At 42.4% G+C, this 23,358-nt stretch overlaps 1 protein-coding gene across 10 annotated transcripts in view; it reads left to right on the top strand.

Annotated features, from left to right (window-relative positions):
- Positions 1 to 12,560: 12,560 nt before the first annotated feature.
- The window catches only part of EML5 (EMAP like 5), a 151,456-nt gene continuing 140,658 nt past the window's right edge, over positions 12,561 to 23,358 (top strand). For all 10 annotated transcript variants that reach the window (XR_006270152.1, XM_043472724.1, XM_043472723.1 and 7 more), the window contains exon 1: positions 12,561 to 12,883. Coding sequence is in view for 9 of the 10 variants with exons in the window: in XM_043472724.1 (XP_043328659.1) it covers positions 12,687 to 12,883 (197 nt within the window). In the remaining variant the exon portion in view is untranslated. The remainder of the gene's footprint in view (positions 12,884 to 23,358) is intronic.

Raw genomic sequence — 23,358 nt, 5'->3', positions numbered from 1 at the left:
TGCGTTGTGGCCTGCAGTCAGGCACTCATGTACCACACTTCATTTGATAGCTTTTCTTACCTCACTTTCTTTTCCTTTCCCTCACCGCCCTGGGTTTGCCTTCCCAACTCAAACAACCATGCCTTAGTCTTTGCCTCAGTTTGTTTTTGAGAATCCAGGCTAAGGTAGTGGCTAAGTAAAGAGGAAGGACTATAGATTGTAAAAGGTTAAACAGACCAAGAAATATGCTCTCGAGAACACATATTCTAGAAGCATAAATAAAAGAATTCAATATGATAAGTGCTACTATAGAAATATGTGTGATTTTATAAAATGTACTAGGGGTGTAGATGAAAGCTGATTACTTCTGAAGAGTGGGTGGGGATGTCACAGCAAACCAGAGAGAAGTGTTGTGCTTGTCGGGTTCGCTGAAACCAAGTCACGCAAACCGGGTGGCTTTAACAATAGAATCTTATTGTCTCACGGTTCAGAAGGCAAGAAGTTCAAGATCCAAGTGTTGCTAGCCCTGGTTCTCTCTGAGGGCCATGAGGGAGGGGTGTGTTCCGCACCTTTCTCCAAGCTTCTGGTGGTGGTGGTGATCCCTCCTTGGCGTATAAGTCTCTGCTTTCATCTTTACACATTTTCCCTGTGTGCGCGCCTGGGTCCAGGTCCTCCCCTTTCTAAGTTTTACTGGAGTATAATTGACTCACAAACTTTGTGTTAGTTTCAGGTGCCCAGCAAAGTGAATCAGATACATTGGGTTGGCCAAAAAAGTTCATTTGGGTTTTCTGTAAGATGTCACAGAAACAACAGAACAAACTTTTTTTTTTGACCTATTTATTTTGTATTAACCAACAATCTTTTGGGCCGATCCACTATATCCATCTACATCCATGTATCGCTCTTCTTTTTCAGATTTTTTCTCCTTATAAATCATTACAGAATACCGAATAGAGCCCCCTGTGCTGTAGAGCAGGTCTTTATTTTATTTACAGCAGTGTGTATATGTTCATCTCATATGTTTATCACTTTCTCCCACATTTCCTCTTTGGTAACTGTAAGTTTGCTTTTGAGATCTGCGACTCAGTTCCTGTTTTACGAATAAGTTCATTTGTATCATTTCTATTAGATTCCACATTTAAGTGAGACCATGTGGTATTTGTCTTTCTCTAGACGTCCTTTTTTAAATAAAGATACCAGTCATACTGGATTAGCATCCCACCGTATTCCAATATGACTTCACCGTAACTAATTACATCTGCAATGATTCTATTTCCAAATGAGGTCACATTCTTAGGTACTGGGGGTTAGGACTTCAATGTCTAATTTGGGGGGACACAGTTCAGCCCATAAGAAGATGGTACATTTGAGCTGGACCTCAAACGTGCAGGAGTTTGCCAGGCTGACGAGAGCTGAGATTACACACATCATGAATGACACGTGGGTGCCTGGAGTTTGGTTAGTTTTGGGAAAGACCGGAATCGGAATCTAGTATGCCTGGATAGTAGAGCTAGCTCAAGGCAGGGAGGATCTGACTGAAGATGGCTGCGGCAAGCAGGCTAGAGGCTTCATGTGTCCCAGGGAGGAGGTGGTCCTTTGTTCTGAAGCCCACTGGAAACTACCCAATGTTTGTTGAACTGACCTTTGTTACCTCTTCCTAAGTACAGGAGCAACTGGTGTTTGTAACTGTCCTATCAGCTGGGACTTCCCTACCACTTGGAGGGTTTTAGAGGACTGGAACCCCACGTTTACCATGTGTGGGTATCCTGGGCTTCCCCTGCTCCCTCCCAGAAACTTTATAATTCTCTTCATGGAGTGCTGCTTCCTACTACATCAACCTAGATAAGAAGCCCTGTTTCTGTAGTTTCCATTATGAAAAAAGACTAACACTTCCTATATTTGGAAACTTTTAAGATCTGAGAGGCTTTGGAGAGGGCGACATGGCAAGACTTGCAGCTTCCCATCTCTCTGACTTCATGCCTTCCTCGTCTTCCCGGAGCAAGAAATCATTTCTAGTTCCTCATGTGGAAGAGTTCTGCAACATTCAACTCCTCTGGGATCTCATTTTCTGTGCCAAGCACCCATTCGAGTATTTTTTCCCAAAGAAATATCATTCTCTTCCCATGAAGAATTGAGAGGTAAAATTCTCTCATATATTTTTAAAAAGAACTTAGAATATTGGAGTTGTATCACCAATAAATACACCAATAAATGTATACATATGAATACACCAATAAAAGTGTAAAAATCACTCATCATATTATAAACTGTTAATATTTGGTATTTTTGTTCCATTCTTTGGTATATTTTATAACTGGGCTCCTTCTGTATATATGCTTTTTTTAATAACTAGATTAAAAATGTTTTGATATTACATTAAGGGAAATTTCCAATGTTGTCAAAATGAATTTTGAAACCTAATTTTCAATGGTTTTATATTTTCATATGAGCCAAATCAATTTACATAAAGTTTCCCCAAGGTGGAACAGTTAGGTTTCCGAAATTTTATTGTTCTAAATTTCAGTTCAGTTCAGTCGCTCAGTTGTGTCTGACTCTTTGCGACCCCACGAGTCACAGCACTCCAGGGCTCCCTGTCCATCACCAACTCCTGGAGTTTACTCAAACTCATATCCATCAAGTCAGTGATGCCATCAAGCCATCTCATCCTCTGTTGTCCCCTTCTCCTCCTGCCCCCAATCCCTCCCAGCATCAGGGTCTTTTCCAATGAGTCAACTCTTCCCATCAGGTGGCCGAAGTATTGGAGTTTCAGACTCAACATCAGTCCTTCCAATGAACACCCAGGACTGATCTTTAGGATGGACTGGGTGGATCTCCTTGCAGTCCAAGGGACTCTCAAGAGTCTTCTCCAACACCACAGTTCAAAAGCATCAATTATTCGGTGCTCAGCTTTCTTCACAGTCCAACTCTCACATCCACACATGACCACTGGAAAAACCATAGCCTTGACTAGATGGACCTTTGTTGGCAAAGTAATGTCTCTGCTTTTTAATATGCTATCTAGGTTGGTCATAAATTTCCTTCCAAGGAGTAAGCGTCTTTTAATTTCATGGCTGCAGTCTCCATCTGCAGTGATTTTGGAGCCCCCTAAAATAAAGTCTGCCACTGTTTCCCCATCTATTAGCCGTGAAGTGATGGGACCAGATGCCATGATCTTAGTTTTCTGAATGTTGCGCTTTAAGCCAACTTTTTCACTCTCCTCCGTCACTTTCATCAACAGGCTCTTTAGTTCCTCTTCACTTTCTGCCGTAAGGGTGGTGTCATACCCCTCGTCTAAGGTAAGGAGCAGCAGCTGCGCTTTGCTGGAGCAGCCGTAAAGAGATACCCCACGTCCAAGGTTAAGAGAAACCCAAGTAAGATGGTAGGTATTGTGAGAGGGCATCAGAGGACAGACACGCTAAAATTGTTCTAAATTAGGCCATAATTTTGGTGCATGAATCTTGATCTACCTTTTAAATTATTACAGTATGACAGATAACTGAATCAGAAGTCACTGAGTCAAATGATAAAAATATATTAAGACTCAAGAGGCCTCCATTGCTTCTGGAAAATTTCTTGACACGGAAAAGTAGCCTGCTCAGACATGATCTTTACACATCACTCGTGTTGCAGAATCTAGGGAAAAGCCAGTAGAAGTTGAATTGAACTATGGCAAATGGAGTTCGGGAGGGTGTGGCTACAAAGACGGGCAGGCAGTTTAGGGATGTTTCTAAAAATAGTCAAAAGGACTTGCTAACTGCTTATTCGAGAAGGGAAACAGTTGAAGAACCAAAGAAAACCACCTAGCTTTCCAATTTGACAGTGTGGAATACTGCCAAGGAGTATACTGATGTTTCTAATACAGAAAAAGACTAGATAGCAAGGTGTGTAGATATGTAGAAGAGGATAATTTGGCTTGCGGCTTTCTTTGTTTGAATAATATACTCATTTTTAATGGTTTTCAGTGGACTCTAATTGACATTTGGGATTATGTTTATTGGTGGGGGGGGAGGGAAATCTGTAATTTTTCTTGCCCAAAATATGTGGTTAGCTTTAGAATTCCTTTAAAAGAAGGGCATTGGGGTGGCAACCTGGTTAGAAGTCTTGTCTTAAAGCTGCATTTTTTTTTTAAAGCAAACACCTGTTTTTGTTTTTGCTTTAATTTAGATTGCATGCAGATTTAGTTACGTAAATGGAGCTTGGAGAATACTAAAGATTCCAAGTCAGCCCTGGATAGCTGCTGCTGGCATCCATTCCTTCTCATTCTGGCGACATAACTCCAGCTTTCCGTGGAAGAATCACCCCTCTTCCACTCTCCCTTCCTGTGGCTTTAGTGCACCTGGCATTACTCTGTGGTGGACCAATCAGTCAATGGTGTTGAAGTCAAGGAGTTCCCAGGAGAACCGCTGGAAAACTCTTTCCACAGGGATTTTTTTTTTTTTTTTCAAAAAATGAATTAATTTATTTTAATTGCAGGATAGTTAGTTTACAACATTGCGATGGTTTTTGCTATACACTAACATGAATCAGTCACGGATGCACATGTGTCCCCCCATCCTGAGCCCCCTCCCACCTCGCTCCCCACCCCATCCCTCTGGGTTGTCCCCAAACACTGGCTTTGAATGCCCTGCTTCATGCAATGAACTTGCACTGGTCATCTATTTTACATGTGGTAATACACATGTTTCAATACTATTCTCTCAAATCTTCCCACCCTCGCCTTCTCCCACAGGGTCCAAAAGTCTGTTCTTTACCTCTGTGTCTCTTTTGCTGCCTTGCATAAAGGATCACCATTATCGTCTTTCTAAACTCCACATGTATGTGTTAATATACAGTGTTTGTGTCTCTTTCTGACTCATTTCACTCTGTATACTAGGCTCCAGTTTCATCCACCTCATTAGAACTGACTCAAATGTGTTCCTTTTTATAGCCAAGTAATCAGAAAACTAAGATCATGGCATCTGGTCCCATCACTTCATGGGAAATAGATGGGGAAACAGTGTCAGACTTTATTTTTGGGGGCTCCAAAATCATTGCAGATGGTGATTGCAGCCATAATATTAAAAGACACTTACTCCTTGGAAGGAAAGTTATGACCAACCTGGATAGCATATTAAAAAACAGAGACATTACGTTGCCAACAAAGGTCTATCTAGTCAAGGCTATGGTTTTTCCAGTGGTCATGTATGGATGTGAGAGTTGGACTATAAAGAGAGCTGAGCGCTGAAGAATTGACGCTTTTGAACTGTGGTGTTGGAGAAGACTCTTGAGAGTCCCTTGGACTGCAAGGAGATCCAACCAATCCATCCTAAAGGAGTTCAGTCCTGGGTGTTCATTGGAAGGACTGATGCTGAAGCTGAAACTCCAATACTTTGGCCACCTGATGGGAAGAGTTGACTCATTGGAAAAGACCCTGATGCTGGGAGGGATTGAGGGCAGGAAGAGAAGGGAACAACAGAGGATGAAATGGTTGGATGGCATCACCGACTCGATGGACATAAGTTTGGGTAGACTCTGAGAGTTGGTGATGGACAGGGAGGCCTGGCATGCTGCAATTCATGGGGTCGCAAAGAGTCGGACACAACTGAGCGACTGAACTGAAATTTAAAACAATAAAATTTCAGAAACCTAACTGTTCTGGTTCTGATGGCATCTTGAGCCCCTAAGATCCAAGAGCTTTGATGCCAGTTCTAGTTTCAGTCCTTTTTGACATTAAAATTCCGTTTTTGTCTAAAGCCATTTGAGTAGGTTTCTGTCACGTACAAATGAAGTTCTTCCTAATAGAGTATTGGAAATCAGAAGAAGGTTCAAGTTTTCAAAAGTTTCAACTATTCAAGATAAAACTAAAAGGAATTCTATTGTGACTACACAAGTATTCTTTTTAATATTTCATGGTTGACAAATACGTATGAAACATCTATTGTAGTGCCAGGCACTATGTTAGGCTCTGTACATAAAACAGGTTAGTTAAAGCTATGGTTACAGAAACACTTTTATGCACAGCATATGAAAAATCAAATTGTTACAATCCATAAGTTGGCTGAATGAACTAGCTAGAATTAGTAGCATACATTTTGCCTTCTATGCTTTATATACTTTGTCTTTTTTTCATTTTGTAAAGACCTGAGGGTAACTACAATTGGTAGGCAGGAAAAAAAAAAAAAAATATATATATATATATATATATATTTCCATGCATTTTAATATTTCAAATGTTTGGAATATACCACACTAGGAACTCAAGTTTCAAGATATAGATTACCAAAAGGTGTTGTAGCTTATATTTAAAATGCCTAACAAATGTGCACCTGTTGACATGTAGAAATTAGGGGTCTTTCTCCTGCATCCTTATTTGCATTCTTTCAAAAGGTACAGATGTGAAAGCATACCTAGCAATAAAAGGTTGATTAAGTTTTCTGATGTGACACTAGTAAAAACATTATATAAAAAGTAAGGGTAAGAACTAATCAGGGCTTTTTCTCTCTATTATTCAGGAATGTTTTAATTTTTAGCCACCCTTCTGCCTCAGCTGTCTCTTTTGGTCTTGAGTTGTCAGTTGAGGACTGTATAATTAAGAATGTTTTCACTTCACACTCCACCCTTGGGTCATTAAAGATTGCAATGGAAAATATAATAATATAAAAATAAATTGTTTAGATCTGTTATTAATACGATACTTAAATATATATCATGGGATCCATAAGAGAGTGTACTGAAAAAATCTGAAACATGGAAAAAAATATTTCTTATTCCTCACCATCCTACATTTCATTAAAAACTACATGTAGCTAGCAATGAATATGCCACAATTATACAGTAACAAAATAACTTAGAAAAGTGAACTTTTCTAAGTTCACTGCTTAAATTTAAATAATCAATGACGTTTCCTTTTTCCCACCAGGGATTTTCAGGGAACTTAGTAGTGACTTAGCAAACATATTCTTATTTTAAAAAAAAACAACAAATACTTGTGACAGAGAGAAATTGTGTATGCCTTTGTCCAGGGAACCGCACACAGGTTGTTTGATGGCTTCAGAGCCACTTCTCAAGCCTGAGTTCTTTCTTCTTAGCAGGTGTCAGAGCCCACTCTTCAGTCCTCTTCTCTTTATTCTTGTCCTCCCAAGCCAAAGACAAGCTGCTGAGTGTGGCACATTTCCCCCAGGCTTGCTCACCTCCCCCTTCTAATGTTTGGCTGCCCTCATTACAAGAGTTCTGATGGAAGACATTTTTCACATACTGAAATATGGCAAAATCATTCTGGCTTATAAATGATTTAACTTAAACCTTGTGCTAACTAGAACAGGCTGCTTTGTGCATCACCGACTCGATGGACATGAGTTTGAGCAAGCTCCAGGAGTTGGTGGCAGACAGGGAAGCCTGGCATGCTGCAGCCCATGGGGTCACAAAGAGTTGGACACTACTGAGGGACTGAGCTGAACTGAACCATGCACTGTACATCTGCTTTAACCATTAAAGGAAAGAATTTATTTATGGAAAATAAAATCAAGTTTCTTTCAGTTCAGTCGCTCAGTCGTGTCCGACTCTTTGCGACGCCATAGAACGACCATGCATGCTTGCATGCTAAGTTGCCTAAGTCACATCTGACTCTTTGCGACCCTATGGACTTTGGTCCACCTGGCTCCTCTGTCCATGGGATTCTCCCGGCAAGAATACTGGAGTGGGTTGCCATGCCCTCCTCCAGGGGATCTTCCTGACCCAAAGGTTGAACCCATGTCTCTAATGTCTCCTGCATGTGCAGGTGTGTTCTTTGCCACTAGCACAATCTGGGAAGCCCAGAATGACCATATGACCCAGTAACCCCACTCCTAGGCACATTTCTGGAGAAAACCATAATTCAAAAAGATACATGCACCCCAATGTTCATTGCAGCACTGTTTACAATAGCCAGGACATGGAAGTCACCTAAATGTCCATCAACAGAGGAATGGATAAAGAAGCTGTGGTCCGTCTACAACAAGTTTGAAGGCAGGAGAAGAAGGGCACGACAGAGGATGGGTGGCACCACCGATTCAATGGACATGAGTTTGAGCAAACTCCTGGAGATGGTGAAGAACAGGGAAGCTGGTGTGCTGCAGTCCATGGAGTCACAAAGAGTCAGACATGACTGAACAACAACACATATACAGTGGAATATCACTCAGCCATAAAAAGGAACAAATTGTGCCATTTGCAGGGATGTGGATGGACATAGAGACTGTCATATAAAGTATGTCAGAAAGAAAAAAAAACAAATATTGTACGTAATGCATATGTGTGGAATCTAGAAAAATAGTACAACTGAACCTATTTGCAAAGCAGATGTAGGGAACAGACTTACACACATCAAGGGAAACATGTGGGGATGAGCTGGGCGATGGGGATTGACGCACACTGCTATGTATGAGACAGGTGACTAACAAGAACCTACCGAATGGCACAGGGGAAGAAAAGGTCCAGTCTGTTTTTAGGGCATGTATTAAGTTAACCTTAAACACACATTTCAGTATACAGTGGTGGTGGTTTAGTCGTCGCTAAGTCTTGACCAACTCTCTTGAAACCATGGACTGTAGCCCACAAGGCCCCTCTGTCCATGGGATTCCCCAGGCAAGAACACTGGAGTGGGTTGCCATTTCCTCTCTAGGGGGTCTTCCCGACCAGGGATTGAATTTGTGTCTCCTGCGTTGCAGGTGGTCTACACTGCAGGCAGACTCTTTACCACTGAGCCACCAGGGAAGCCCCTTCAGTATACAGTAGGTGCATACAAACACCATTTGACTCCACTTCGGTGAGGTATCCAGAATAGTCATATTCACAGGGTCAGAAAGTACATTCGTAGATGCCAGAGGCAGGGGTGGGGACGGGGCATGGGGACTCAGTTTTAAATGGGAACAAAGTCTCAGTTTAGGAGAGTAAAAAACTCCAGAGATGGGTGATGGTGGGAGTTGCACAATTTGAGTGTACTTGTGCCACTGAACCCGACGGTTAACTATGGTTAAAATAGCTTATGTTATGTGACTTCTACCACAATTAAAACCTTAAAAAATAAAAATGAATAATTGTGGCTCAAGCATCCAAAGTGGAGCTGGGTGGCCATTGTGGATGTGGTTTCAGATGTGTTCCTACATCCCTGAGAATCTGAATTTTCTGAACTGTATCAGTTTCAAGGACACCACCAATCAGTCTCAAAACAATATCTGTTAGCAACTACCAGCCAGAACCTTATGTTCTCACGGTCTCCCCTCGTAACCAAGCAACCATTTTGGACCCAATCAATCCATGCTTGCCAAGAACCCTTACTCCTTTTCAGCGCCATTCCTAGTCCTTGACAAACAACTTACGTAATTTTAGCTTTTGCCTGTATAAGCCCCCTCCATTTTGTAGACTTTTGTTGTCATTGTTGTTCAGTTGCTAAGTCATTCTGACCCTTTGTGACTCCACAGACTATAGCCCACTTAGCTCCTCTGTCCATGGAATTATCCTGGCAAAACTATTGGAGTGGGTAGCCATCTCCTTCTCCAGGGGATCTTCCCAACCCAGGGACTGAACCTGCATCTTCTGCATTACAAGCGGATACCTTACCGCTGAGCCACCAGGGAAGTCCTATTTTGTAGTCCAGGGGAGTACAATTCAAGTGCTTCTTGGATCTGTGTATCCCAGGCTATCATCCTCAGTTTGGCTCAAAACTCTTCTATTTCTATTATAGATTGGGTTAGTTGCTAAGTTGTGTCTGACCCCTGTGATATCATCCTCAGTTTGGCTCAAAACTTTTCTATTTCTATTATAGATTGGTATAGTCGCTAAGTTATGTCTGACCCCTGTGACCCCATGGACTGTAGCCCATCAGGCCACGGGATTTTCCAGGCAAGAACACTGGAGTGGGTTGCCATTTCCTTCTTCAGGTATAGATTGGTATATTGATTATTTCCATTGACAGTTTTATAGCTAATCACCTGGGAATAGTAAAAATAACAAGAATTTAAAATGTCTAAAAGCTTGGAAATTTTATGAAGTGCTGAAAGTTTTTCCTGCATTGTAGTTCCTCACTATTTTGTTATATGATTATTGTGAACTAATTGGATTCCATTTCTACTTTCAGCCTTCCTGGTGGAGTTCACCAAGTCTACTTACACCTTCATAATTTACTTTCCATGACACCGATAAGAAATTCTTTCCTCTGAAATAGCCCTTGTTTCCTGTATGTCGACTAGAAGACATAGCCAAAACTGAAAAGGTATCCTCTTGTCTTAAACTGGTAATTTGCATCTTTGAGGAAGCAGAAATAGGGTAACATTCAGTCCAAGGTATGGATGCCATCTAGGAATCATCACCTCTTTCTTAAAAAGATGCTAGTTTATTCTAGCTGTTTTTTTTTTTTTTTTTAAATTTCCAAGTTTTGTTATTTCCCAAGGAAATAAACACTGATTTTTTTTTTCAGACACAAAAGACTCATACTTGTGTTTTATAAGTTATTTTTTCTTGTTGTAAGTTCAGTTCAGTTACTCAGTCGTGTCCGACTCTTTGCAACCCCATGAACTGCAGCACGCCAGGCCTCCCTGTCCATCACCAACTCCTGGAGTTTACCCAAAGCCATGTCTATCCAGTTGGTGATGCCATCCAACTATCTCATCCTCTGTTGTCCCCTTCTCCTCCTGTCCTCAATCTTTCCCAGCATCAGGGTCTTTTCAAATGAGTCAACTCTTCCCATCAGGTGGCCAAAGTATTGGAGTTTCAGCTTCAGCATCAGTCCTTTCAATGAACACCCAGGACTGATCTCCTTTAGGATGGACTGGTTGGATCTCCTTGCAGTCCAAGGGACTCTCAAGAGTCTTCTCCAACACCACAGTTCAAAAGCATCAATTATTCGGTGCTCAGCTCTCTTTATAGTCCAACTCTCACATCCATACATGACCACTGGAAAAACCATAGCCTTGACTAGACAGACCTTTGTTGGCAACGTAATGTCTCTGTTTTTTAATATGCTATCCAGGTTGGTCATAACTTTCCTTCCAAGGAGTAAGCATCTTTTAATTTCATGGCTGCAATCACCATTTACATCTTGTTGTAAACTTTGGGGTTATCACTCTGGATTTAAAATCTTTCAAAACACTGACTTCAAATTATTTTTGCAGGTACTGGTAAATTCCGTGAGAGAGGAGGCATTCAGAAAACTGAGTAGGAGAGGAACTGACATAGAACTCATTGCTTCTAGTATTTGTGCTTACAGGCTCATTCTCCAGCGTCATTAAGACTGACATCTTCACCACCACCACCATTCGAGAAGTATCAAAACAGTTCTCTAAAAAAACAAAATCAGGTACCATTGCTGCTGCTGCTGCTGCTAAGCCGCTTCAGTCGTGTCCGACTCTGTGCGACCCCATGGACAGCAGCCCACCAGGCTCCCCTGTTCACCGGATCCTCCAGGCAAGAACACTGGAGTGGGTTGCCATTTCCCTCTCAGGTACCATTGCTATTTATCAAGAAATAGGCTCTGGCATGTGATTTTGCGATTTAAATTCTACTTTTAGCTTTGAAAGTACCATTGCTGTTTATCAGGAAATAGGATCTGGCGTGTGATTTTACGAGTTAAATTCTACATTTAGCTTTGAGGTCACGTATACAAATAAGAAAACGTGTATTTAGGACGTCATGTTTTAGTCCCACGCAATGTCTGCTACAGCGAGCACTATGAAGCGGCCAGAAAAACATACACACGCACAAGGTAAGAGGAAGAATTAAACAAGGAGGTTAACATCCTAGTGTTGATTCTTCCATGATAAGTGTAGTCCTGGCCGAGGACGGGGGTCTGGTGAGAACGACAGGCGCTCTGCAGCAGCAGGCGGCAAGGGTGGCCGAGAGTCCGCCCGGAGCCGGAGCGGGATGCGGTCAGGGCAGCAGAGGTCATTGGTCCTGGTCGAAGATAGCCGAGCTAGAAACGTGCAGCTAGAGGGAGAGCAGGAGAACCAGGACCCAGCAACGGGCCCGGGAGCGCCCCCGCTGGGAGGGGCGGGGCGAGGCGCGCGCGGGCGGCGGGGGCCGGGGCCGCGGGTCTGGGCTCGGGGGCGCGCACGCCGCGGGTCTGTGCTGGTGGGGCGGGCGGCACCGGTCTGGGGTCGGGGGCGCGTGCACGCCGCAGGTCTGGGGTCGGGGGCGCGCACGCGCGGGTCTGGGCTGGGGGTGCGAGCGGCACCGGTCTGGGGTCGGGGGCGCGCACGCCGCGGGTCTGGGCTTGGGGGGCGCGCGGCGCGGGTCTGGGCTCGGGCGCGCGCGGGGCGCGGGCCCGCCGAGCTGTGGGACGAGGCCGCGGCGGGACGGGAACGCAGCAAGGGGACCGGTGCGGCGGCGGCTGAGGCGTGGAGACAGGAGGCGGGTCCTCGCTCGCTCGGCTCACGGCTTGGGCACTGCGGGCTGAGGAGACCAGGCGGCCGAGGCGACGAAGGGAGGGCGCGCGGCAATCCCCCCTCTCACCTGAGGGCCGGCGGCGCCCGCGGCCCTCAGCATGCGCCGCGAGGCGAGGGCTCCCCTCCCGCCCGTGGGCTGAGGCGGCGCCGGCGGCGGCCGGGAGAGGCGGCATGCGGCTGCCGGGCGCGGCGTAGAGGACGCGGCAGGCGGCGAGTGCCGGCCGCCCGAGGGAGGACTTGCTTCGCCCGGCCGCCGCCGCCTCCCGCCGCCGGGCGCCAGAGCGGAGCGGCGCGCGGGCTGGGCGCCCCGACATGGCGGCCAGGAGCGCCCCGAGCTGCCACCTGCGGCTCGAGTGGGTGTACGGCTACCGGGGCCACCAGTGCCGCAACAACCTCTACTACACGGCGGCCAAGGAGATCGTGTACTTCGTGGCGGGCGTCGGCGTGGTGTACAGCCCGCGCGAGCACCGGCAGAAGTTCTACCGGGGCCACAGCGACGACATCATCAGGTACGGGGCCCGGGGGCGGCCGGCGTCCCCCCGCGGCCCGCTCCTGCAGGGCACCGCGCCCCGAAGGGGAGGCCCGGGGCCGTCTGGTCCCGACTCTGCCCTCGGGGCACCCGGGAAACCGGCCCCCTTCCCCGTCTTCGTATCCCGAGTCTCCCCCTCGGATCGGTGCGATGGCCCTAGGTCCGCGCGGGTCCTCCCTCCTCCCTTCCTCAGATGGATGCAGTGTACCGAAAGCTGCTGTGGGTTGCATTTTTACCCCCTGAAATCTCGTCGGAGACTGATTATTAGACGAATTCTTAAAGCGCCAGAGGGAAGTCCTTTACCTAGTAGAGAGCGCTGAAGAGTCCCGTAAGCTCTAGGCTGGTCCCGGGGAGCGCGCCCCGGGTGGCATCCTAGAGGGCACTATTATGGCTCTTGGCCGTAATAACTCGTTGAGGTTTCACTGCCTGCTGTTATCAGCAGATAGAAATCCCGGCAACCTTCAGGCAATTCAGAGGACTTTAAAATTTGCACACCTGAAGGCATTTTGAGGGGAAGGGTTCATTAAACTCATCCACACACCACCACCACTCCCAAATCATTTTAGGTGCTAAAATAATTCTTATTTCCATTTCTCCTGTGTCCTTTTTGGTAAAGCACTCCTAAATAAGTTTACTTTTGTGTATATATGTATTTTTACTTAAATCACAATTTTGTCTACATTTTAATTCTTCTTTGACCGTCATCTTAAAGTTGGTCCCAGTGCTTGTTTGCATTTCTTTAATGAGCGGTGTATTTGAAATACTATTTTCCATCAGTGTCTCAGCAGAACTTTTGTGGCAGATGAAGAGCTGCAAAGATTAGTTTAGACCGTTGATTATTGTCTAAGCACAGCATATTTGTCGTTGATAAATAGAGATGTGTTCTAAAACATTTTGAGACTGTGTGTGTGTATGTGTTTTTAAGAGATTCTGTGATTGGATTTGATTACCCAGTTTTATCCCCATATCTATGTTTCACAGGGCTTAAACTGTGCAATTAAAACCTATTTGGTATCATGGTTTGATGTTTGTAGGCAAAACACTCTGGTATTTAAATACCATAAATAAAGATCTGTTTTGCATGTCTGCACATTTATGCTCTGTGAGAGAGGGAGGGAGGCCTAAGACAAAAGGTAGGGCAAGATAGAATAAAGATAAAGAGAGCAGAAACTGAGATTGTGGAATAGGAAATGAGACAGTGTTTGGGGTTCAGTGTGTATGTGTGTGTGCGCGCTTCGTCCTGTCAGACTCTTTGTGACCCCATGGACTGTAGCCTGCCAGGCTCCACTGTCCATGGAATTCTCCAGGCAAGAATACCGGATTAGGTTCCATTTCTTTCTCCAGGGGATCTTCCCCCATGCAGGGATCGAACCCAGGTCTCCTGCACTGCAGGCAGATTCTTTACCATCTTGTGTGTTATTCACCCCAAGAGTAGAATTTACCCCAGTTCTTTGTCTTTTTCCCGGATCCTTTCCATTTTCTCTTTTCTTTTCCATGTCTTAAGTCTCTGACAGTTCAGGGGTAGTTAAGTTTATCTAGTTGAAACAGCCTTGACTGAAGCCCTCCTCCAGATATTCAGTCTGTTAGGTTCCTTTCAGTAGGTGGGGTAGATAGGTGTGAAGGATGTTGAGGGGCACTTCTGTTGTTTTTACTCCTTGGTAGTTGAGAGTAATATGGTATGAAGATCTTCTGAAACTAGATATGATTTTTTTTTGATGGGATAAATGATGCTTTGTTTATTCTTCTAGCAGTAATTTGAACCTATATGTCACATGACTTGAATTTTTAAAATTGTGTTTCAGTAAACTGCAAGGAAGAGATGGTTTTGCTTTCCTTTGGTATACATAGTTGCATAACCATACATGTAGTGTCTCAAAATGTTTCAAAATGACAGATTAGTCTAATTTTTGCCTTAATTGGATACATGCTTGTGACTTGATGCAAATGATTCACCCTTAAAATAATTTGTAACAGTAAAAAGTTTGCTTGAAAATTGCCATGGCAATAAAAAGAAAAAAAAATTGCCATGGCAATTGCATCCTGAAATTGTGGCACAAATTTAATACAGTACTAAGACTATAATTTAGCAATCAATCAAAGAGTTCTGGAAATTTTGTTTCAAGCAATAATGGTAGAAATCATTCTTGTTTGTGAAAGTTCAACATTTTCAAATTTGTTTTGATTCAGGGTTTGAAACACAGGTATAGTTACTACTGTAATTTTTCAATTATGTCACAGCAGCAAATGAAGTTTTTATAAATGGTACCATGGTGGAAAACAATGTTGCTGTAATGTTAGCCTTATTAATAAAAAGTCATTGCTGTATTTATCATCTGTTTTGTTTTCATATTTGCTTGAAACTTGGTAAACTTATTAAATATAACTTAGTCTGAATGTAAGACTATACCAGAATGAGCAAGTCATTGTCTTTACGTTTTGAAAATGTAAGTGCTGTATTGGTTGGAAAGACAAAAGTAATGATCATTTGCTTTGCAGTTCTGTCATCTTACTACATCTAGCATTGGCACCAGTGGTGCCACATGACTATCCATTTTGTCTGTGTTACGTGTAGTTGTCTTACTTCTTTTTACTAGATATGTGTGTATACAGTATGTATATAGGGTTCTGTCCTTTAGTTATATTTATTTCAGTATTACTGATTTATATAGAAATTTGTTTCACTGTCAGAATTTTAGTAACTTTTTTTTCTTAATTTGCTTTTTTTTTCTGTGTCCCAAGTTATATTGATAAAATTCTCTAGTTATTAAATGTCTGTTACAGGTTTAAGAGTAAGTTATAGACTAATGGCAGTTTTAATATAAAATGCACATCTGTAGTGTGGTTTGTATTTTGAAACTTTTGCCAGCTGTCTTCCCAAAGGATACAATAGCTTTTTAAATTAGTTTTTTCTAGATACCACCCATCAACACATTTTTGACAAGTTTGTATTTGAAGTAGTGGATGTTACTGATAGTTCTCAAAACATGTATCACCAGTGAAGACCATTAGTGGAATGTAGTTAACTTGGTGCATTTTGTTTCTACTTTTTTTTTCTTTAGATAAAATGAAAGGTATAGTAGCTCATCAATTGTGGCAGGTGGTGCTCTTAAGAAAAAACACTGATCAGGCTTCACCATGATCTAGTAAAAGTGGTTTCTAACAACTCTGTGTTTATCGTATAAAAATTTCATTTATTCAACACAAGTCAGAATTGTTGGAAAAGCATTTTGGAATGAATGATGTTTCCGTGGTGGACCAGTGTTTTTGTGTTTATGGGTTGAGGGTAGCAACTTTCTAAGGTCTTACGGAAATTACTACAAGCCTACTTGTTGTCTACTTAATGTTTCCAGATATATGGTCAGTATTTCCCAAACCTGACTGATCATCAGAGTCATTTAAGGAGCTTTTTGCCATTTTTTTTAGCCTTTTCATGAGATGTACTAAGCTAGAATCCTCTAGAGCTGGATCCCAGAGAGTTGTTTTCACACAGTGCCCCCAGATGATTCTGTTTAGGAAACACATTGCCAATCTGTATCTCAAAACATGCATGTGTAGAATTATTAAATAAGCAGTTTGAGAAATGGGTAGAACTCCCTCCTTCAAAATTGATTCCAGAATTTTCTTAAGCTTTGTGTAATATCCAAAAGCCGTACTTCAGAAAGTATTAAGTAACATACAGATTTAGTAAAAAGTCCCCATGTTTAAGTAACTAGAATTGGTGGTCTTAACTTTCACAGACTATATAATAACTTTTTTCTGTAAGATTTCATTTTGTGTGTTTGGATATCAAAATATTTATGGTTGTTTTTCAAATGCTGCATAGTTAAGAGGTAAAATGAACATGTTTTCAGGCAAAGGTTGGAATTATATAGAATAATTGTTCAAACTATCATAAATACCTTGTGTATATTATTACAGTAAAAGACAAATTTTAGATTTGTATTATAATTGTTTCCATTTTTATTTATGATGTCTAATATACAGATAACTAATAAAATATATTTTGGATATAAATTAAGGAAAACATATGGTAAATAAATTCTTAGAAACTATTAAGAAATAAGAATAGTTCCTTAGAAACTATCAACTTACTGTTTCTTCAAGGCTTTTCACTCATCCAAGAAATATTTATTGAACTCCTTCTTTGTGCAAGGGTCTCAGCCTTAAGGTATTAGGAGTTAAACCCTGTCAGTCAAGTGTGAGAATCCTGTGTGTACCAGGGATGGCATTAGTGTACCTGGGATGTGGTATATGCAGGCATGTAACAGTAACACGGATGTGTCCCAGTGAGTGGAATACCTAAGCAGGCTGGGTCTTTAAGGACAACAGAGAGGCAAAGTCATCAGGGGAAGTGAGTGAAGCTATAGCATTCTGAAAAGAGGTGGCGTCATATGCAGTGGTTTCATGTTAAGAGAAAATAACTGAAAAAGTCATCTGTACTCACTGTCTTCAGCTCTTTTTCTCCCGTTCAGCCTTGGCTGTACTTTATTTCACCACTGGAACTCTTGTCAAGGTCACCAGTGACTGTTACAGTGCTCTATCCAGTGGTCAATTCTCTGTTCTCATCTTTTTTGATTTATCATCATCATTTGCCACAGTTGGTTACACCCACACTCTTAAGACACTTTCTTAAGTGGTGTCTGGGACACATATTAGTGTAAAAATAGGTATCTCTTGCTTTACTTAGTCTTTCAGCAGATATTTATTGAGCACCTATTAGTATTTACCAGTGGCTGTTTTTAGCAGTAGAATTACAGCAGTGAACCAAACAGGTGAAATTCCCAACCTTCATTGACACTTTATGTACTGGGGGGAGATAATAAGCAAGGTAAATTTCACATTTATGCACATATATTGAATTATGTATTTGGTATGTACATGTATATATTATTTTGTATATATAGTGGTGTATCTGTGTGTCTGTCTGTGTGTGTATATATATAGAGAGTATGTAAGGGCTAGGGGAAAGAAAGCAGGAAAGTGAGACACAGACTATTGGAAAGAGTTTAGATAGAAGTTTGGGTAGGGGAGCCAGGAGGGCCTCCTTAAAGGATAAATGTAACGCTTGAGTGGAGCCGTGTAGGTGCGGGAGTGTGCCGGGTGGCTACCTGGAGGGAATGATGTTGCAGGCAACGGGACTGTCAGGTTCAGAGGCCTGAAGTGGAATGCCTCGTGTGTTTGAGAGGTAGTAGGAAAGTGAGAGTGGCTGGAGTGCAGTGAATTCCCATAAAAGCAGCACAGAAATGAGGTCTGATGAAGAATGCTGGTGGGACAGATTGTTTAGGACTTTGTGGGCTATTGAGAGGATTTTTTTGCCTTCCCATATGAGGGAGATTAGAAGCCATTGGAACAATTTAATCAAATTAGTGACCTAATTTGAGTTAATGGTTTGACAGGGTCACTCTGGATCCTGTATTGATGACAGACAGAGGGAGAGGTGAAAGATGAAAGCGGACAGACTGCTTAGGAGACTTAAAAGAGACGTTGGTGGCTTGGGCCAAAGCGGTAACGACGGGAGCAGCGAGAAACCATTCGACACAGTTTGAAGACAGAGGCAGCGTGATTTACTGGTGGACCAGGTGTCAGCTGTGACAGAGGAAAGGTCAGTGGTGATTGCAGTTTGGGGCCAGAACACCTGAAAGGATGCAACTGCCCATGAGTGAATTAACAAAGGCTACGGGGAGGGCAGAGTTTCTGCTTTGGGAGAAAGGGACGGTCATAAGCTGTTTTAGATACTAATAGACAACCGACCAAGTGGGCGTGTACATCAGGCCAATTGAACATACATGTCTATAATCCAGGGAAGCAGTCTGCACTGGGATAAATTCGAGTTTTATCAGCGTACAGGTAGTATTTAAAGCCATAACCCTGGATGAGATCACCGAGGGAGTGAATATAAAGAATCTGAACAATGAATTCCTGTGGCCCTCCAACATTTAAATATTCAAAAGATGAAAAAGAACTGACAGGACAGTGGTCAGAGAGACAGGAGAAAAACCAAGAGAGTGTAGGGTCATGGAAATCAAGTTAAAAATAGTGTTTCAGGGAGAAGGAAGTGACCAGCTGTATCAAGTCAGATGAGTAGTCCTTCACCTTAGTGGAGACGTTAGCTGTTTTGCAGTAATCACATTGTGGTCATGACTGTTTTGCAGACCGTGTACGGATGTTTATGTGATCAGGGGAACAGAGGGAGCAGAAAGAAGTCATCAAAATGAGTCATGTCATCACAGGTGTACAGAACTGGCCTCCTTCAGGGTTTGCTCCAGCAGCTTCTAGTTTGGTTGATTATTTTTAAAATGGCACATGGCTGGTAGCTCTAGATACTTGCTCTTCAAAGATGTAGTGCTTAGACCATCAGCTTCGGCACTACCTAGGAGCTCATTAGAAAAGCAGATCTCAAACCCCACCCCAGGCCTGCTGGATTAGACTCTGAATTTTAACAGCATTCTCAGGTAGTGTTATGGGTTTGAAATATTAAAATTGTGGGTTTTGATGTTAAAGTTTGAAAAGCACACTCTAGACCAGTGGTTTTCAGTGCTGTCCTTTAACCAACACATTAGCATCACCTGGAAGCCTGTTAGAAATGCAAATTCTCAAAAAAAAAGAAAGAAAAAGAAATGCAAATTCTCAAACTTCATCCCAGACCTAATCAGAAACTCTAGATGTGGGGCCCAACAATCCACTTTAATTACCTCCATGTGATACTGATGTATTCTGAAGTTTGAAAAACATTGCTCTAGATTCTTGATTTTCAACCCTGGCTGCATACTAGAATCACTTGGAGAGTTAAAGCAAAGTAAAACCACCAGTGCCTGAGTCTCATCCCTAGAAATTCCAATTTAATTTATTTAGGATGGGTCTCAGGTGTAATTTCTTTGTTGCTGTTTGTGTCTGTCTTCAAACTTCCTAGATGATTCCAGTAAGCAGTCAGGGTTGAAAACCACTGCTCTAGATATAGAAGTAATCCATGGTGGTGGCTGGGAAGTCAAACTTAAAAAACTCCAGGCCCAGCCAAATTTATTCATTTACTATTATACAAGATCCCTTGGATGAGGAAATGGCAGCCCACTCCAGTATTCTTGTCTGGGAACTCCCACGGACAGAGGAGCCAGCCCAAGGGGTTGCAAAATGTTGGACACGACGTAGCAACTAAACAATAACAACAGATTATATCACAGTATTGTTCATTTGCCAAGTATTAAGACCCCTTTAAAAAGTCTGGGCTTATTGCCCAAGGCATATTTGGAGTGTTTTTTTTTTAATGAAGAAAAGCAGTGATCAGTAAGGTTTTCCATGAATGGACCTGCCCAGTGTCATCCGTGGCTGAAAACATGAAAAGACAGACACCCTGCATCGTCAGGCCAGAAAAATGCTAACGAACTGGGGACCCGGAAGGTTCACAGAATGGGCAAAATTATGTGCATCCTGGATAGTACCAACTGAGGTGTAACCCAGTAGTTGATTTCAACACACTGACGGATCAGTTGCAGTAGGTTTGGCTCACTGGTTTGGACCATGAAAAGCCCAAGATTGTCTGTAAATAAATTTCCAATTTGGAGCCAGAGTCAGCAGTCAGAAATAGACCAAATATCCAATATGGTAGTATTGAAGAGGCATATAAATGATCTCACCCTCACCCTGTGAAATTCTGAAGTGGATATATTCACAAAGACAGTTGCTGCAGCACCCTAGATTCACTCCGGGTGAGGGCACAGTAGCTAGGATACTGTGTTTTGTAAGGCTTGAGACCACATATTGCCACAAACCAAGCATGAAGCAACCTCTAACAGCCGACTGACTTCTCTTCAGGCCAAGTGTCCTTCTTTGTGGATCAGTGTTCTTTGACAGCAAAGGGCTGGAAGGGGCTATACTGAGCCAGTGTAAACCAACTGCCTTGCTGCAGTGGTATCTATTCTAATTATAAGGTGGCACATGGTTTCACCATATTGGCCAAAGACTGCAAGAACTTATATGAAAGCCTTAATAGCTCCTGGATTTCCTGTCTGCAGTATCACCCTCTGTTGGCTAATGTAATTTAAAAATGGATTGGATTGTTAAAAGATCAAGTGAAACATGGTGCCCACCTTAAAACACTGGTATGCTTATAGCCATCTAAATTAGTAAGCTTGACAGAAAATTACTGAAAAGTTCTTGGAATGAGAGGAAAGGCAGTGGGACTAAAGATAGACATTGCACCTTAGATCTAGCTGTTCTTGAGGCCACAGATGGGCTCAATTCATCATAACACCACTAAATTCTATATATTTTTTCTTTTGGGATGGGTGGCTCATAAAGCTGGGTTGGCAAATAAGTAGTTGTGATTGTAAGAGGTGTTAACTCAGACGTCACTCTAAAAGTTATCTTGTTCTTCACAGTCAGGGAGAGAGAACTGAGTTTACTGTAATACCGAGCTTGGGGAGGATATCAATAAAGCAAAGAGGTTGGATGCAAGGTGAGAATTCTGAACTATATCGTTGCCAAATTATGAATGGTATTCAGCCTCTTAATGGAGCCCAAGAAAGGAAGAAGTCATGGATCCTGGAAATATGGAATGTGTGGCAGAATAGGAGCACCTAATTGAACTTAAAGGCCCAGAAATAAATTTTTGGTATGAGAAGTGTACATAGCCTGTTCCCCAGATCAGTTAGAAGAGCTGAGATGCACAGTTGCCATAGATCCTCTTGTTGAGGAGATCCTGCCACTCTTTCTGTTCTGGGAATCATGTGCCCATTTTACCTCCCAACCAAAGAGGACATTAATTCTCTTTTTTTTCATTACTATGAAAGGACTTTCTTTTCTGGTCAGGAATACAGTACTAGACACTACTGCCTTTGCTGTGGAAACTCATTATGTATTCATTTCAGTTTATGGCATGTAATGACAATTGCCACAGGCAAGAATTTTGCAATTTTTACTTTTATTAGGTTGGTGCAAAAGTAATTGCAGTTTTGCATTGTTGAAAGTTGCCAGTTGTTACTGGAATACCTTCTTAAATGCAGTTATGTTATACATCATTTTAATGTGCATTTCTCACTTAAATTTTTTTTTTTTGGCTACTGACTTATTACTTGCTGTTTATTTTATATATATTTTAGACTATGGAAATGATGTTAGACAAAAAGCAAATTCAAGTGATTTTCTTATTTGAGTTCAAAATGGGTTGTAAAGCAGTAGAGACAACTTTTAACGTCAATAGTGCATTTGGCTCAGGAACTCCTAATGAACATTCAAGAAGTGGTGGTTCAAGAAGTTTTGCAAAGGAGATGAGAACCTTGAAGATGAAGAGCATAGTGGCTGGCCATCGGAAGCTGACAGCAACCACCTGAGAGCCATCATCAAAGCTGATCCTCTTACAACTACCCCAGAAGTTGCCCCAAGAATTCAACATTGACCGTTCTGTGGTCATTCAGCATTTGAAGCCAGTTGGAAAGGTGATGAATCTTGATAAGTGGGTGCCTCATGAGTTGACCGAAAATTTTAAGAATCATTTTGAAGTGTTGTCTTCTCTTATTCTACGCAACAACAGTGAACTATTTCTCAATCAGATTGTGACATGCGGTGAGAAATGGATTCTACATGACAACCAGTGATAACCAGCTCAATGGTTGGACCAAGAGGAAGCTCCAAAGCATTTCCCAAAGCCAAACTTGCACCAAAAAAAAGGTCATGGTCACTCTTTGGTGGTCTGTTGCCCATCTGATCCACTAAAGCTTTCTGAATCCCAGTGAAACTATAACATCTGAGAAGTAATGCTCGGCAAATCACTGAGAGACACTGAAAAGTGCAATGCCTGAAGTTGTCATTGGTCAATAGAAGAGGCCCAGTTCTTCTCCACGACAACACCCGACTGCATGTTGCACAACCAATGCCTCAAAAATTGAATGAATTGGGCTATGAAATTTTGCCTTATCCACCATATTCACCTGACCTCTTGCCAACCAACTACCACTTCTTCAAGCATCTGGGCAACTTTTTGCAGGGAAAACACTTCCGCCACCAGCAGGAGGCAGAAAATGCTTTCCAAGAGTTCGTTGAATCCCGAAGCATGAGTTTTTACACTGTAGGAATAAACAAACTTGTTTCTCATTGGCAAAAAATATGTGGATTGTAATGGTTCCTATTTTGATTAAGATGTGTTTGAGCCTAATTATAATGATTATAAATCCAAAACCGCAATTATGTTTGCACCAACCTAATAGTATGATATTGCTTGTAGTATTGTTTAAATTAGCCACAAGATGATGATGTAACCATATTTAATCACCTCAATGGCCCTGTCTTTACAGATACTAAGATTGATCAAGGAGCAGGGCACAATTCCCAACTGGAAAGTGGGAGGCTATTTTAAGTGTTAAAACATCGTTCAGTTTAGTTGCTCAGTCGTGTCCGAATCTTTGCGACCCCATGAATTGCAGCACGCCAGGCCTCCCTGTCTATCACCAACTCCCGGAGTTT

The sequence above is a fragment of the Cervus canadensis genome, chromosome 6 (assembly GCF_019320065.1).
Source record: "Cervus canadensis isolate Bull #8, Minnesota chromosome 6, ASM1932006v1, whole genome shotgun sequence".
NCBI lineage: Eukaryota > Metazoa > Chordata > Mammalia > Artiodactyla > Cervidae > Cervus > Cervus canadensis.
Note: the sequence above shows the minus strand (reverse complement) of the source record. Positions and strands in the feature narration are given on the sequence as shown.